Below are 14,933 nucleotides of genomic sequence, written 5' to 3'. Positions count from 1 at the left end.
GAACAGAACAACAATAACACATGAACAGAACCATGACATAAGCGCACATGAGGTCAAAATACTATTTTAAACTGGAGGTGTTCATAACCTCAGTTTAACTTGCAGTGTGAACTATATTATGAGTGATTTCCTACTAACTATAAGAATCTTGGCTAAAAAGTAAAAACAGCAACAACAAAAAATGCATTTCAATTTTAAACCATAAATAACCTGGCCTATGAAAGACTTATGGTGCCATAAAGAATCAGTAAAGCAATATAAGGAAGTGTAATTCAAGTGCACAATTCATTTATTTACCCTGAATAAAAAACATACTGGGATAGTAAGAATTTCATGTTTAAACATTCTATACTTAAGACTGATCTGAAGTTTATGACCTTACTTTGTGATAACTTGGTATCAGAGATTTATTTATGTACCTGGGCATGAAGATCCTTGAGGAGGTATAGCTTGGGGTGGAGAACATTGGGTTCCTCTCAGAGAACATTGGGTTCCTCTCCGTAGTGAAAGACGATGGCATGGGCATGAACAGGCCGGTACTCTGGTCACCTAGGAGACAATTGATACTCAAGTGATGAGTAACCTGTGAGAGGAGACAAGTGCTGTATGCCACATGAGAAGCCTACAGAGCATTATTTACTACAGTATTTTCTTGATTATTAGGCAGATTGACTATATGACAGGATCTCAACTTTTCAGTCAATATGATGGTATTTTGCATTGACTTCATACTAAGACAGTGTCAAACAAGAATATCAGTGAAGCTCCCTGATGATGCGCTTTGTCAATGTATGTGTTAATAAACACCTAAAAATATCTATTATTAGCCTCTGTGACCTTGACTCAGTGACCTCAAACCTCAAGAAAAGGTAGAGGTCCATGCAAGGTACCTACATGCCAAATATGAAAGGGATTGGTTAAGTATTGAAGGCGCTATGAGAAACTGTAGCAAAAGAGGGACAGAAAAATCTATTATTAGCCTCATTGACTTTGACCTTGACCCCAGTGACCTCAAACCTCATGAAAAGGTAGAGGTCCATGCAAGGTACCTACATGCCAAATATGAAAGAGATCGGTTAAGTATTGAAGGTGCTATGAGAAACTGTAACAAAAGAGTGACGGAAAAATCTATTATCAGCCTCAGTGACCTTGACCTTGACCCAAGTGACCTCAAACCTCATCAAAAGGTAGAGGTTCATGCAAGGTACCTACACGCCAAATATGAAAGAGATCGGTTAAGTATTGAAGGTGCTATGAGAAATTGTAACAATAGAGTGACGGAAAAATCTATAATTAGCCTCAGTGACCTTGACCTTGACCCCAGTGACCTCATCAAAAGGTAGAGGTCCATGCAAGGTACCTACATGCCAAATATGAAAGAGATCGGTTAAGTATTGGAGATGCTATGAGAAACTGTAACAAAAGTGTGACAGAAGAATCTATTATAAGCCTCAGTGACCTTGACCTTGACCCCAGTGACCTCAAACCTCATCAAAAGGTAGAGGTACATGCAAGGTACCTTTGCCAAATATGAAAGAGATCGGTTAAGTATTAAAGGTGCTATGAGAAACAGTAACAAAAGTGTGACGGAAGTAAGGAAGGAAGGAAGGAAGGACAAACTGGCAACTATATGCTCCGCCGAAATTTTATTTCGGGAAGCATAAAAAACCACCATAGAATTTTTTTCCCAACAAAACCAGATTTACCTTTAAATAATTATTTTATAATTATATAATACAAATATTCCAATGCATTGTGGAAATCAACAAAACACAACTATAAACGAAATGGTCCCTGACTTGACTCCTTTTTAAGTTTAGTGAATTTCCTTAGGAGCTGACACAGGTACTGCTGAAACCATTTACGTGAACGCACATGAGTGTCACATCTGGCACTTATGATAATCATTCACAAGTGTTGTACTATTTCACAACACATGACATAGTGTAGTGTCATAAGTGGCGGAAGCAATTAGATAAACATCAAGATAAAGAATTTGTGATTTGACAACTTCAAGCAGTCCTTTTAACGCAAAGAATGTTATGTTATTTCACTGTATTTCCTAGGTATATATATCTTACCAGATGAGTTTGGGCTTGGGTTACTACTGTTTTGTGTGAATCTAGCAGAGTTAGTGGGTGAGATCTGACTGGCAAATCCACTGCTCTGTGTGTTCTGCAGGAACTTCATCGGCCGTAGTATTGGCCTCTCATGACCTGAACTCTGTACCATAAAAAAATGAATCCATTAAATATAAATATGCTGATGTCTTTCAATAAATTGATTCAGGCTGTCCAGTGTTAGCTACGTGGTTGGTACACCTACTTCTCACCTAGGCAACTGGGTTTCAATTCATGTTTCTGTGAGTGTGGGGTTGGCTAGATGTTACCATTCTGGACAGGTGGGAATTCCTTTAGGTACTCTAGTTTCCAACTAAAGCACAAGACCACTCTAAAACTAGAGCTTTGTCACAGACGTGACGAATACCCCCACATGCCGCATTGACACAGAATATTTAGCATGTTGTCTTCACAAAAAACGGCGGACACCATGCTGAATGTTTAAAACGCACTATGTGACCCCGTGACCTAGTTTTTGACCTGGCATGGCCCATGTTCGAACTTGACCTACACATCACCTAGATACAACTTCTGGCCAAGTTTAGTGAAGATTGGATGAAAACTACTTGAATTAATGAGCGGACACCATGCTCAATGTTTACAATGCACTAAGTGACACTGTGACCTAGTTTTCAACCTGCCATGACCCATGTTCGAACTTGGCCTAGACATCATCTAGATACAACTTCTGACCAAGTTTGGTGAAGCTCAGATGAAAACTACTTGAATTAGAGAGCAGACACCGTGCTCAATGTTTAAAACGCACTAAGTGACCCGGTGACCTAGTTTTTGACCCTGCATGACCCATATTTGAACTTGACCTAGACATCATCTAGATAAAACATCTGACCAAGTTTGGTGAAGATCTGATGAAAACAACTTGAATTAGAGAGCGGACACCATGCTCAATGTTTAAAACGCACTAAGTGACCCCGTGACCTAGTTTTTGACCTGCCATGACCCATGTTCGAACTTGGCCTAGACATCATCTAGATACAACTTCTTACCAAGTTTGGTGAAGATCTGATGAAAACTACTTGAATTAGAGTTCAAGTTCACTCCTATATACCCCCTAAACTTCGTTTGTGGGGGTATAATAAAATGCCTTTAATTTAAGCACAAATACAATCTAGCTGAAAATTGCAGCCTTATCCCTTGTCCCAATTTTGTCGCGCGTCTAGTAAGTTAACTAGAGCTTTGTGACAGATGTGACAAATACCCCCACATGCCACATTGACACAGAATATTTTGCATGTTGTCTTCACAAAAAATAGCGGAAACCATGCTCAATGTTTAAAACGCACTAAGTGACCCCGTGACCTGGTTTTTAACCCTGCATGGCCCATGTTCAAACTTGACCTACACATCATCTAGATACAACTTCTGACCAAGTGTGGTAAAGATCGGATGAAAACTACTTGAATTAGAGAGCATACACCATGCTGAATGTGTAAAAGGTACTAAGTGACCCCGTGACCTAGTTTTTGACTTGCCATGACCCATGTTCAAACTTGGCCTAGACATCATCTAGATACAATTTCTGACCAAGTTTGGTGAAGATCTGATGAAAACTACTTGAATTAGAGAGCGGAAAACATGCTGAATGTTTTAAACGCACTAAGTGACCCGGTGACCTAGTTTTTGACCCGTCAAGGCCCATGTTCGAACTTGGCCTAGACAACATCTAGATACAACTTCTGACCAAGTTTGGTCAAGATCGGATGAAAACTACTTAAATTAGAGAGCGGACACAAACCGAACGACAGACCGACATACAGACCGACAACCAAGCTCACTCCTATATACCCCCCTAAACTTCGTTTAGTGGGGGTATAATTAGGTGGGAGTGATGGACACACTCCTGGTCCATTCATAATGCAGCCACAGTCACGGAAAGACTTCATAAACTTCGAAATACACACACAATAAATTGATTGGGTCATTGCAGCTATACTGAGCAGAGTGTAAGGGGGCTTGACAAGTACTTGAGCAGTGCATTTTCATGTTACTATGGTTTCTGAATGTGTTTATTCTTAGCATGTCACTGGAAAACATGATTGATAGTGGACAACAAATGTGGAACTATGAACATCTTTAGGTCTGGGCCTATATTCACCAACCCATCCTTAGACTTCAGAATTGAGTATAGTCTGAGACTCCATAAATATACCTTGCATAGGTACATGCTAACAATTGGTTCTTATATAATTAACAAATTGTTCTTAACAAAGAATTATACAGTTAAAGGTGTTAACGGCCATGCAAGACTTAATTTTCAAGGAGTTTTATAACATTACAGTTGTTAGAATATTCTTCCTTTTTATACTTAAGACTCTGAATTGGTTGGTTAATATGGGCTCTGGTTATCAAATGTTAATGTGTTACTTAAAATCAAAACTCACTACAGAGCTGTTTCCATCGAGGCCTGTCATTGTAGTTTTTGCTCGACCCCCAAGTCCTCTCCAGGGTCGGCCAGGGCTGTCGAGATCAAATGAGGGTGGGGGCAAAAAAGGGGGGATAACTGGCTTCAAGGTGTCGCTGGACACGTTGGAATGGGGCGGGTTGATATCCTGTAAAATATACAGTGTCAATCATAGCACAAAAACAACATCCTACCACAACACACATCATAGCACACAAACAACATTCTACCATAACACACATCATAGCACACAAACAACATTCTACCATAACACACATCATAGCACACAAACAACATTCTACCACAACACACATCATTGCACACAATCAATATCCTACCACAACACACATCATAGCACACAAACAACATTCTACCATAACACACATCATAGCACACAAACAACATTCTACCACAACACACATCATAGCACAAAACAATAGTCTACCACAACACACATTAAAGCACACAAACAACATCCTACCATAACACACATCATAGCACACAAACAACATCCTACCACAACACACATCATAGCACACAAACAACATTCGACCACAACACACATCATAGCACACAAACAACATTCTACCACAACAAACATCATAGCACACACACACAACATTCTACCACAACACACATCATAGCACACAAACAACATTCTATCATAATACACATCATAGCATGCAAACAATATTATACCACAACACACATCATAGCACACAAACAACATTCTACCACAACACACATCATATCACACAAACAACATTCTACCACAACACATATCAAAGCACACAAACAATAATCTACCACAACACACATCAAAGCACATAAAAATTCTACCACAAAACACATCACAACACACAAAAAACATTCTACCACAACACACATCATAGCACACAAACAATATTCTACAACAACACACATCATAGCACACAAACAATATTCTACCACAACACACATCATAGCACACAAACAACATTCTACCACAACACACATCATAGCACGCAAAAAACATTCTACCACACCACACATCATAGCCGCACACAATATTCTACCACAACACACATCACAGCACACAAACAACATTCTACCACAACACACAACATGGCACACAAACAACATTCTACCACAAAACACATCATAGCGTGCAAACAATATTCTACCAAAACACACATCATTGCACTCATAAAACATTCTACCACAACACACATCATAGCACACAAACAACATTCTACCACAACACACAAAGTTCTTGATGTATTGACCTAACTAGAAATGCTTGAAAGACATGTATGTCCCCAGAACACATGTTTCGAAGAAATCTTAGCTTTCTTTATTCAAAAGCTGCAGAAAAATTAAAGATGCATCACATGAAAAACTGTTTTTAAATCTTGGTTTTTTTCCCAAAAATGAAATGTCATTCACCTATTAGTTACATCACACAAAATGCATCCCCAAATGTGTTTTTCATGCAAAATTTTCCCCAATTTTGAAGGCTAGGGCCATTTACCCAAAAAGGGGTGTAAAAACCCTGGTGTCCTACCCCAAAATGAATTTTTTTCCATTATATCCTAGTTCGCCAACAAAAGAGAGACAACTTACAAGTGTGTAAAGTGCAGCACTTTTCTTCGTCTCCTGTTTCATGGTCTCATAGCTTGTCATGGACTTGGCCACAGGCTCCATTACAAAGTTGTTCTTCTTGGGAGACTGAAATGTGACCACACAGAGACTAGTCATGTATTAAACCTCAGATATATACTGATTCCTTGAAAAAAAAGTGTGAATTTCATCAACCCAAGAAAATACTTTAACCCCTGGAGAAATTATTTTCAATTTTGACAAATTCTACTGTTGCCCTTCAAGAATGCAACACTTTTAATTGAACAGAAACAGCGTTATACTTAATCAATGTGTATTTCTCACACTGACTTCCCATTTAACAAGCGCCTTTTAATGTTAATATACCTATACATTGGATGGCACCATGCAATGCAGTGACAATGCAAGGCGATATTTATATTATAACATGTCAATGGTGTGACATGGTAAAAAATTGGCCCAAGAGTCAAAGCCGCCAAAGGAGTGTTTAAACAGCAAATCATATCTGTGCTGTTACCTTTTATTAACATACCTTAAAAACACAACCAAAGCATAATTTAGCACCATTTATTTAAGTCTGTGCAATAAAAGGTTTTTACAATGTATTTCTATTTAAAAGATACCCCAAAAATGACATTACCTAATAAGACATCATCTGTGCATTTAGGTTTCATTCAAACCATATAAAGAATAAATAAGAAGTCAACCATTTGACACGCTTATGAGTTGAATATCAAAACACAAGTGTTGTGTAATTAATAAGTAAATGATTCTTGATAATTTAAATTTAATTGTTAACAAATTGTGGCCATGTAATTAAAAAAAGCATCATTCTCATATAAAAAACCAACAACTTAATGTGTGTTCAATCTACAGATGCCATTTTTATATTTCTAATGACGTAATTTTCAGTTAACTGTTATTGCTGGGCAACAACCTTTAAATTTTGCATCATTTTTTCAAATTATATTAAATTAACTATTTGATATAATTGAGTACAAAACCCAGCTGTATATTACCACTTGTGGACTGTGAGCTGCAATCTGAGCTGGTATGTCATGAAGGCTCTCCGTCTGCCCCTCCAGTGTGAGAGGGACCAGGCGCGTGCTGGACGTACTGTTAAACGTGCGTCCGATCTTCAGGTTCCGGAACCGGTTGGACAGTCTGTTCAGCCAGCCCTGCATGTACAACATGTCCATCAAAATATCATATAAGCAAAATGTATCGTACAGGCAAGTTATATATTAGAGTGTAATATGACGATGGAGAGTTTAATAAAATTGAGCCTCTCTCAGGGACAACGGTGTAAATGCATGTGCGTAAAGTGTCGTCCCAGATAGGATGTGCAGTCTACACAGGCTAATGAGGGACAACACTTTCTGCTTTTGACATAATTTTTCAATTTAAGAAAGTCTCTTCTTAACAAAAATTCAATGTAGGCGGAAAGTGTCGTCCCTGATTAGCCTGTGCAGACTCACTGGCTAATCTGGGACAACACTTTACACACATGCATTTAACCCAAATATCCCAGATCAATGCTCATATTAAATGCAGCAAAATGTACCATATACGGTAGTCATATTTATAGTAAAATACATGTATGATACTGGAGAGATTTACACAAGAAGTTAATGAAATGTTTTTTAGCAGATTTTTCGCCGTTTTGTTTGAACAGTATTTCAGTCCCTTAGGGAAGTCAGTAAACCAACTCACGTATTTCCTGGACAAGCTGGTTAACAACCACTTATTGAACATACTAATGCCAGTAACTGACCAACTTAACATGTATACCATGTAGGGGAGAGGGGCAGTAGCCATGCAATACATCATGGGTATTATCAGCTTACCAACTTCCATAAAGACTAGTTGAATATCAAGGAAAACATATGATACTGCAGAGTTCATAATAGGAGCTAATGGAGCTTTTACTGTTTTTCTTATTTAAAAGCATATTATTCAACTGATTTATAGCATATAAAATAAAAACTTTTACCTTTAGTCCACTTTTTGGTTGATCATCCATTCTGCAATAAAAATAAATGTGACTTTCTCAAACATAAGTATTTGTTAATCATAACAGAAGATAAAATACCCAAACATTCATAATGACAGAGATTCGATTGAAATATCAAATATAAATTCATTGTGAGGAACTGAATCTTAATGAAATAATATAATGTTTACCATAAGACACAACAAGCATTAGATTTTTATAACATTGTTGCAAATACAAACTGCTGACACAAATATTGACTAATAAACACTATGTCTCTCAACTCACAGCTGGTCTGAGGTAAATGTAAGTGATTGTGTAGTTCCGTTCTGTTTTGGCCAGCTGCGGGGATTCTTTGGTTTGTCTCCTTTATTCATGTGCATGGCTTTTGCAAGCAGACGCAGCAGGTCTGTGTCAACATCATCTGCACACAAAAATCAAACAGCAAGCAAGTGTCTTAGTAGTGGGTAAAGACCCAACAATAACATTGAAGTTCTGGCCAATATTTACAATTAATATGTTATTATTGAAGTACTTCATGAACACAAATGTTCTCCATTTTCAAGCAGGAAACCGCAGGTACCATGCGTGTGATGTCATAAAGTGAATTTTGGGATAAGTCTATATTTGACATCAAATCAAGTCAGGGGTATTTCCAATTAAAATGTGTTAATCATGTAACGAGATATGCTACTATCGTGCAGGGTTTTTATTCAAGCAATCGTCAAATACATTTAAATCTGCATTAATGCAACATGTAAAATCTATTTTGTGAAAGTTGGACAAATTTAAAGTAAATTTATGTTAAAAATATGAATATACATTTTAGATCCTATGCAGAAGTTTAACAAGTTTGTATAAACAAAAACAATCTATTAATTCTACAGTGCACATTCATTTATGAGAAAAATCAACCAGTATTTGTCTGTGCTCGACTTGTTATAAGACATACAAAATTGTTACTTTGACAGATTATGCATTCATATTGTCTTTTTGTAAATCAATAAATTTTTGTGTTCACACAGTTTGCACTCACCAATCAGTGATGCCATGTCAAATGCAGTGCACCCATTTTTAGCCTGGATTGTCACATCAGCACACACATTGATCAGGAATATTGCCACGGACTTCTTCCTACAAACATCATGTAACACTGCAACTCTACACAACCACGAGCTCAAATTAGAAAGTAATAGAAATTAGAATTCCAGTAACTGTTCAAGATGTATAGAAATAAGACCCCCAAGTCCTTCAAAATTAAGTGTGTGAGATAAGTTATGGACTGCATACAATTCAATCTGTAATTTAAGTACTTGTTGCTTGTGCTATACAAAGTTGCAAATCGCTATTTGGTTGATTTGTTTTCTTGCTGTGAAAGACATGCTTCATTTTTTGACATTACACAAAATGTTCAGGCTTAGCTGGTGAAAACAATATAAACTAGAAATGGCGCAGCAGAGGCCGACGCGTATCCCCACGCCGAATGTTTGACCTAGGTGTGCCCCAGGGTTGGTAATGGGGCCATGCATAGCTGAGATTGACCGTATTGTCATAAGAGAAGTTCATCATCAATTAGAAGTGAATTGGTGTAGAAATGAAGAAGTTATAGTAAAAGGCAATTTTGGGTGGGTGTGACATATGTGGGCTGGGCGCCCCAGGGTTGGTAATTGTGCCATGCATAGTTGAGATTGACCGTATTGTCATAAGAGAAGTTCAGTATCAATTTGAAGTGAATCGGTGTAGAAATGACGAAATTATAGTAAAAGGCAATTTTGGGCGGGTGTGGTCTATGTGGGCGGGGCCCCAGGGTTGGTAATGGGGCCATGCATAGTTGAGATTGACCGTATTGTCATAAGAGAGGTTCAGTATCAATTTGAAGTGAATCGGTGTAGAAATGAAGAAATTATAGTAAAAGGCAATTTTGGGTGGGTGTGGTCTATGTGGGCGGGGCGCCCCAGGGTTGGTAATGGGGCCATGCATAGTTGAGATTGACTGTATTGTCATAAGAGAAGTTCAATATCAATTTGAAGTGAATCGGTGTAGAAATGAAGAAATTATAGTAAAGGCAATTTTGGGTGGGTGTGGTCTATGTGGGCGAGGCCCCAGGGTTGGTTATGGGGCCATGCATAGTTGAGATTGACCCTAATGTCATAAGAGAAGTTCAGTATCAATTTGAAGTGAATCCGTGTAGAAATGAAAAAATTATAGTAAATGGAATTTTTTGGTGGGTGTGGCCTATGTGGGCGGGCGCCCCAGGGTTGGGATTGGGGCCATGCATAGTTGAGATTGACCCTAATGTCATAACAAAAGTTCAGTATCAATTTGAAGTGAATCCGTGTAGAAATGAAAAAATTATAGTAAATGGAAATTTTTGGTGGGTGTGGCCTATGTGGGCGGGGCGCCCCAGGGTTGGGAATGGGGCCATGCATGGTTGAGATTGACGGTATTGTCATAAGAGAGGTCCAGTATCAATTTGAAGTGAATCGGTGTAGAAATAAAGAAGTAAATGTAAAATAACCTAAAAAAATGAGTGATAATTTCTGACGCGGCCCCACCCCAACCGCTATAACTTTTGACCCAGGGGTCAGATCAAAATTCCAAATAGTGCAGGGTCGCACATATGCTCATAGCTACCATGTGTGTAAGTTTCAAGGTTCTAGTGCTTTTAGTGTAGGAGGAGATAGTGGCCAGGACAGACGGACAGACAGACAGACGGACGGACGGCGGAGATAACCACAATATCCCCACCTTTTTTTTCAAAAAGCGTGGGGATAATAAAGTATAAAAAAACAATATAAATACAGTATAAATAAAGTATCTTTACTCATAATTGCAAAGAAGCTGATACATAGGTTTCAATCAACAGATGTTAATAGAAAATAAATCACTATGATTCAGGTCTTAATCTGCTATTCACCATTTGTGAATTTTAATGACCCCACTTTTAAACATTTGACTGATTAAAATTGATTTTGTTACAAAAGTAAACTGTAAACATGTGTAAGTAAAGCCCACCATATGCCTTTAACAAGAATTAAATTGTTGTTAACTTAATTGAGCTTAACACAAGTTTCACAGTTTGTGGTGATTTGCAATCATTTGAGGCAAGTTTCTTCTAAATGATTAATGATTGCAGTTTGAAATTGAGCCTTGCTGTGGCAAAACAGTGCTTCATGCATGTTTTGTAAAGTGTCGTCCCAGATTAGCCTGTGCACAGTGCTTCATGCATGTTTAGTAAAGTGTCCTCCCAGATTAGCCTGTGCACAGTGCTTCATGCATGTTTTGTAAAGTGTCGTCCCAGATTAGCCTGTGCACAGTGCTTCATGCATGTTTTGTAAAGTGTCCTCCCAGATTAGCCTGTGCACAGTGCTTCATGCATGTTTAGTAAAGTGTTGTCCCAGATTAGCCTGTGCACAGTGCTTCATGCATGTTTTGTAAAGTGTTGTCCCAGATTAGCTCGTGCACAGGCTAATCTGGGAAAACAATTTCTGCCTATAATGGATTTTCTGTTAAAAGAGACTCCCTTTCAACAAAAAATTCCATAAAAGCGGAAAACACAGACTTCACAGGCTAATCTAAGAAGACACTTTAGGCACATGCATTAAGCCCAGTTTTCCAAGAACAAGGCTAAATTCTATATAACATCCCACCCGTGATACGTGGCCTGCATGAGGGCGGTCCAGCCACTGATATTGTCCTGCTTGTTGATGTTGCAGCCCCTCTCTACCAGGAGCTGAGCGATATCCAACCGTCCTGTCATTGCAGCGAACATCAGTGGTGTGGCGCCATCTTGAGGTGAGCACGTGTCACGTTGACTCACATCTATGTCAAGGATGTCACGTATCCGCTGAATATTGCCTGATGATAAGAAATGTCATAAGAACTAATTATATATAGTAAGAAAGGAAATCAGGAATTTAACAAGTTCACATACTGGTCATAAAATATAATTAACAAGGCTATTGTCAAGCAAAATGGTCCCCTACCGGCTCCACCACTGTCAGAAATTCCACTATTTTCAGATTATTATTTTTGGTTGCCATAGCAACCACAATTTTTGACGTAGGAAAAAAATGAAATAACGTGCATACTGTCCATATTGCCATCTATCCATGTTGCAAGTTTCATGAAAAAATATTAAGAACTTTTAAAGTTATCGCAGGATCCAGAAAACCACCATTTTCAGCAGTATTTCAAGTCTATTTGTTGCCATAGCAACCAGAATTTTTGACGTAGGAACAAAATGAAATGACGTGCATAATGTCCATATTGCCATCTATCCATGTTTCAAGTTTCATAAAAAAATATTAAGAACTTTTAAAGTTATCGCAGGATCAAGAAAAGTGTGACAGACAGACTAACAGACAGACAGACAGACACACAGAGCGCAAACCATTAAGTCCCCTCCGGTGAAACCGGTAGGGGACTTTAATGCAATTAAAATAAGAGAATTTCTATTAATTGTAGCGACTTATAGCAAAATTCTGATAAATTATTAAATTATTTTGATTAATTAAATGAAATAAGATAGAGATAGATTAACGGTATTATATTTAAAGTGACGAAAAATATTGTGAAATATGGTATGGTATGTTTGAAATATGTTTAGTAGATTTCAAATTTATGGTAAAAATTAAACAATAAACATTACCTTGTTTAGCTGCTTCAATAACATCCGGTTTCCTTTCTTCAGGTTCTGAAAACAAATATTTCAACAGCACAAATGTGTCTATATACAAATTTGTGCTTATCATTATAATTTCAAGATCAAGTTTTGTTAATAAATACCAGGCATATTACTGGAAGTTCTGCAAGTTTATTTAAGAAAACAAGAGATGTGTTTGTCAGAAACACAATGCCCCCTATTGCGCCCCTTTGAAGCCATATATTTGACCTTTGACCTAGATGACCTTCAGCTTTCACCACTCAAAATGTGCAGCTCCATGAGATACACATGCATGCCAAATATCAAGTTGCTATCTTCAATAGTGCAAAAGTTATAACCAAGGTTAAAGTTTTGGGACCCATATATTTGACCTTGAAGGATGACCTTTACCTTTCCCCACTCAAAATGTGCAGCTCCATGAGATACACATGCATGTCAAATATCAAGCTTTCTTCAATATTGCAAAAGTTATTTCAAAAGTTTACCTTTGAGGTTAAAGTTTGGAGACAGAATGACAGACAGACAGGCCAAAAACAATATACCCACGATCATTCGATCAGGGGCATAAAAAGAAGACCTTGTCCCGTTGGAGTTGCAGAACAATTTTTTGCTTGTCAAAACTAATAATTTTCTTGTTGCGGACAATCAGACCACCGTTCAAGTTGAGACCAGCATTTGGTCTGAATATTTTTGATGATTTCTATGTCTCCACATATGAACAGTTGGTTATTTTTTCTATATATTATTTAAGAAATAATATTTTTCTATCATGGTTTGTTGACAAATAACCCACAGTAAGGGGCATAGATGTGTAGGAATTATATCATGAGTGGGAAGCACAAGTGATTTGATAACACGCATCTATACTCCTTACTGTGGATTATTCGACAACAAACCATCATAGAAAAATATTATTTCGATTCTAACACGATTCTGATTTGGTTCAAGCTTTTGGACGTGAACTATATTTTTAATACTCCGCCCTTCTTTGTACAAAGTTTTCATTCATAAATATTTTGCAAATGACGTCACTTTCATTGAGAACAAAAATCATAGAAACTAAATGACGTCACGTTTATTGATGCTACTGAAAAGCTGACATGCTATAAATGTTTTCTTAATCACGTTTCCTAACAAATAACATTCTTTGTAGGCGTGGTTATGCCACTTATCACCAAATGTACAATTTGTTGTTTCATTACATTTATATATGCTACATTTATTACATTTCTTTTAGAGCGAGTTTTAGCACGTGCATTTTACTGCAATATTTTCTTTATTTAATCGGAACTATTTTCGAAACATTAAGCTCCGCCCATAATTATTGCAGAATAACCCACACTTGATTTCCTTCTTTGTCTTTAGAAAACAAGTCGCATGTAGTGTTAGAATAATAATTTACGAAGTGCAAGTGTTTTGATTGAACACTCTTAAGAATCTGCACACAGTTTTATTTCATTTAACTTTGCAGAAAGAAAATGTAAAATTAATTTAATTTTGAACAAGAAATGGCTTGTTAAAATAACTGATTACAATAAATCTTCTTACCAACTATTGTTTTATTAGTAGTTTTCCTTTCAAGAAAACCTCTCACTTCTCGCTTTCCTCTCATTGCTGCTACTGCTAAAGCAGTGTGCTGTAAGACATTGCAAAGGTTTGGATCTCCACCCCTTTCTATAAGAATTTGCGCAGTAGTCATATGGCCATTTAGAGATGCCAACATCAAAGGAGTTAAGCCTGTTGAAGCAGTCTTATAATTAACATCACAACCCCTGTCTAAAAGAAGTCGTAAGACAGCATCATGGCCATTTTGAGCTGCAACCATTAGTGGAGTATATTCGCAGGCATTTCCCTGGGTGTTGATGTCAGCCCCTCCTTCAACTAGCAATCGCACAACCTGTAGATGCCCTCCCTTTGCTGCTAAAGTCAAGGCTGTCATTCCGTATGCATTTGTGGCATTCATGTCGACCTGATGTTGCAGAATTAGAGCAATAATGTTGTTGTGACCATGTCTGGCAGCCTGCATTACTGGTGTCCATCCGTACAGGTTTTTCTTATCAACAGCAGCACCACGCATCATCAGCATCCGCACAACCTAAAGCAAAATTAATATGCACATGCTGTGATAGTTAC

The 14,933-nt window shown here is 37.6% G+C and overlaps 2 protein-coding genes across 20 annotated transcripts in view; one reads left to right on the top strand and one right to left on the bottom strand.

The window, feature by feature from the left end:
• Positions 1-14,933, top strand: part of LOC127845741 (DNA repair-scaffolding protein-like) — a 590,230-nt gene that overhangs the window by 297,127 nt on the left and 278,170 nt on the right. The gene's annotated exons all lie outside the window — the stretch shown is intronic.
• The window catches only part of LOC127845743 (ankyrin repeat and SAM domain-containing protein 6-like), a 32,366-nt gene that overhangs the window by 10,560 nt on the left and 6,873 nt on the right, over positions 1-14,933 (bottom strand). The window contains exons 2-12 of the mRNA XM_052376855.1: positions 14,349-14,895; positions 12,786-12,830; positions 11,785-11,992; positions 9,171-9,268; positions 8,423-8,558; positions 8,135-8,165; positions 7,161-7,319; positions 6,145-6,249; positions 4,523-4,690; positions 2,082-2,223; positions 420-549 (exon numbers count right to left, since the gene is read on the bottom strand). Coding sequence (XP_052232815.1) covers positions 420-549; positions 2,082-2,223; positions 4,523-4,690; positions 6,145-6,249; positions 7,161-7,319; positions 8,135-8,165; positions 8,423-8,558; positions 9,171-9,268; positions 11,785-11,992; positions 12,786-12,830; positions 14,349-14,895 — 1,769 coding nt within the window. The remainder of the gene's footprint in view (positions 1-419; positions 550-2,081; positions 2,224-4,522; positions 4,691-6,144; positions 6,250-7,160; positions 7,320-8,134; positions 8,166-8,422; positions 8,559-9,170; positions 9,269-11,784; positions 11,993-12,785; positions 12,831-14,348; positions 14,896-14,933) is intronic.

This window comes from Dreissena polymorpha, chromosome 9 (genome assembly GCF_020536995.1).
Source record: "Dreissena polymorpha isolate Duluth1 chromosome 9, UMN_Dpol_1.0, whole genome shotgun sequence".
Lineage (NCBI taxonomy): Eukaryota > Metazoa > Mollusca > Bivalvia > Myida > Dreissenidae > Dreissena > Dreissena polymorpha.
This window is presented reverse-complemented; position numbering and strand designations above follow the sequence as displayed.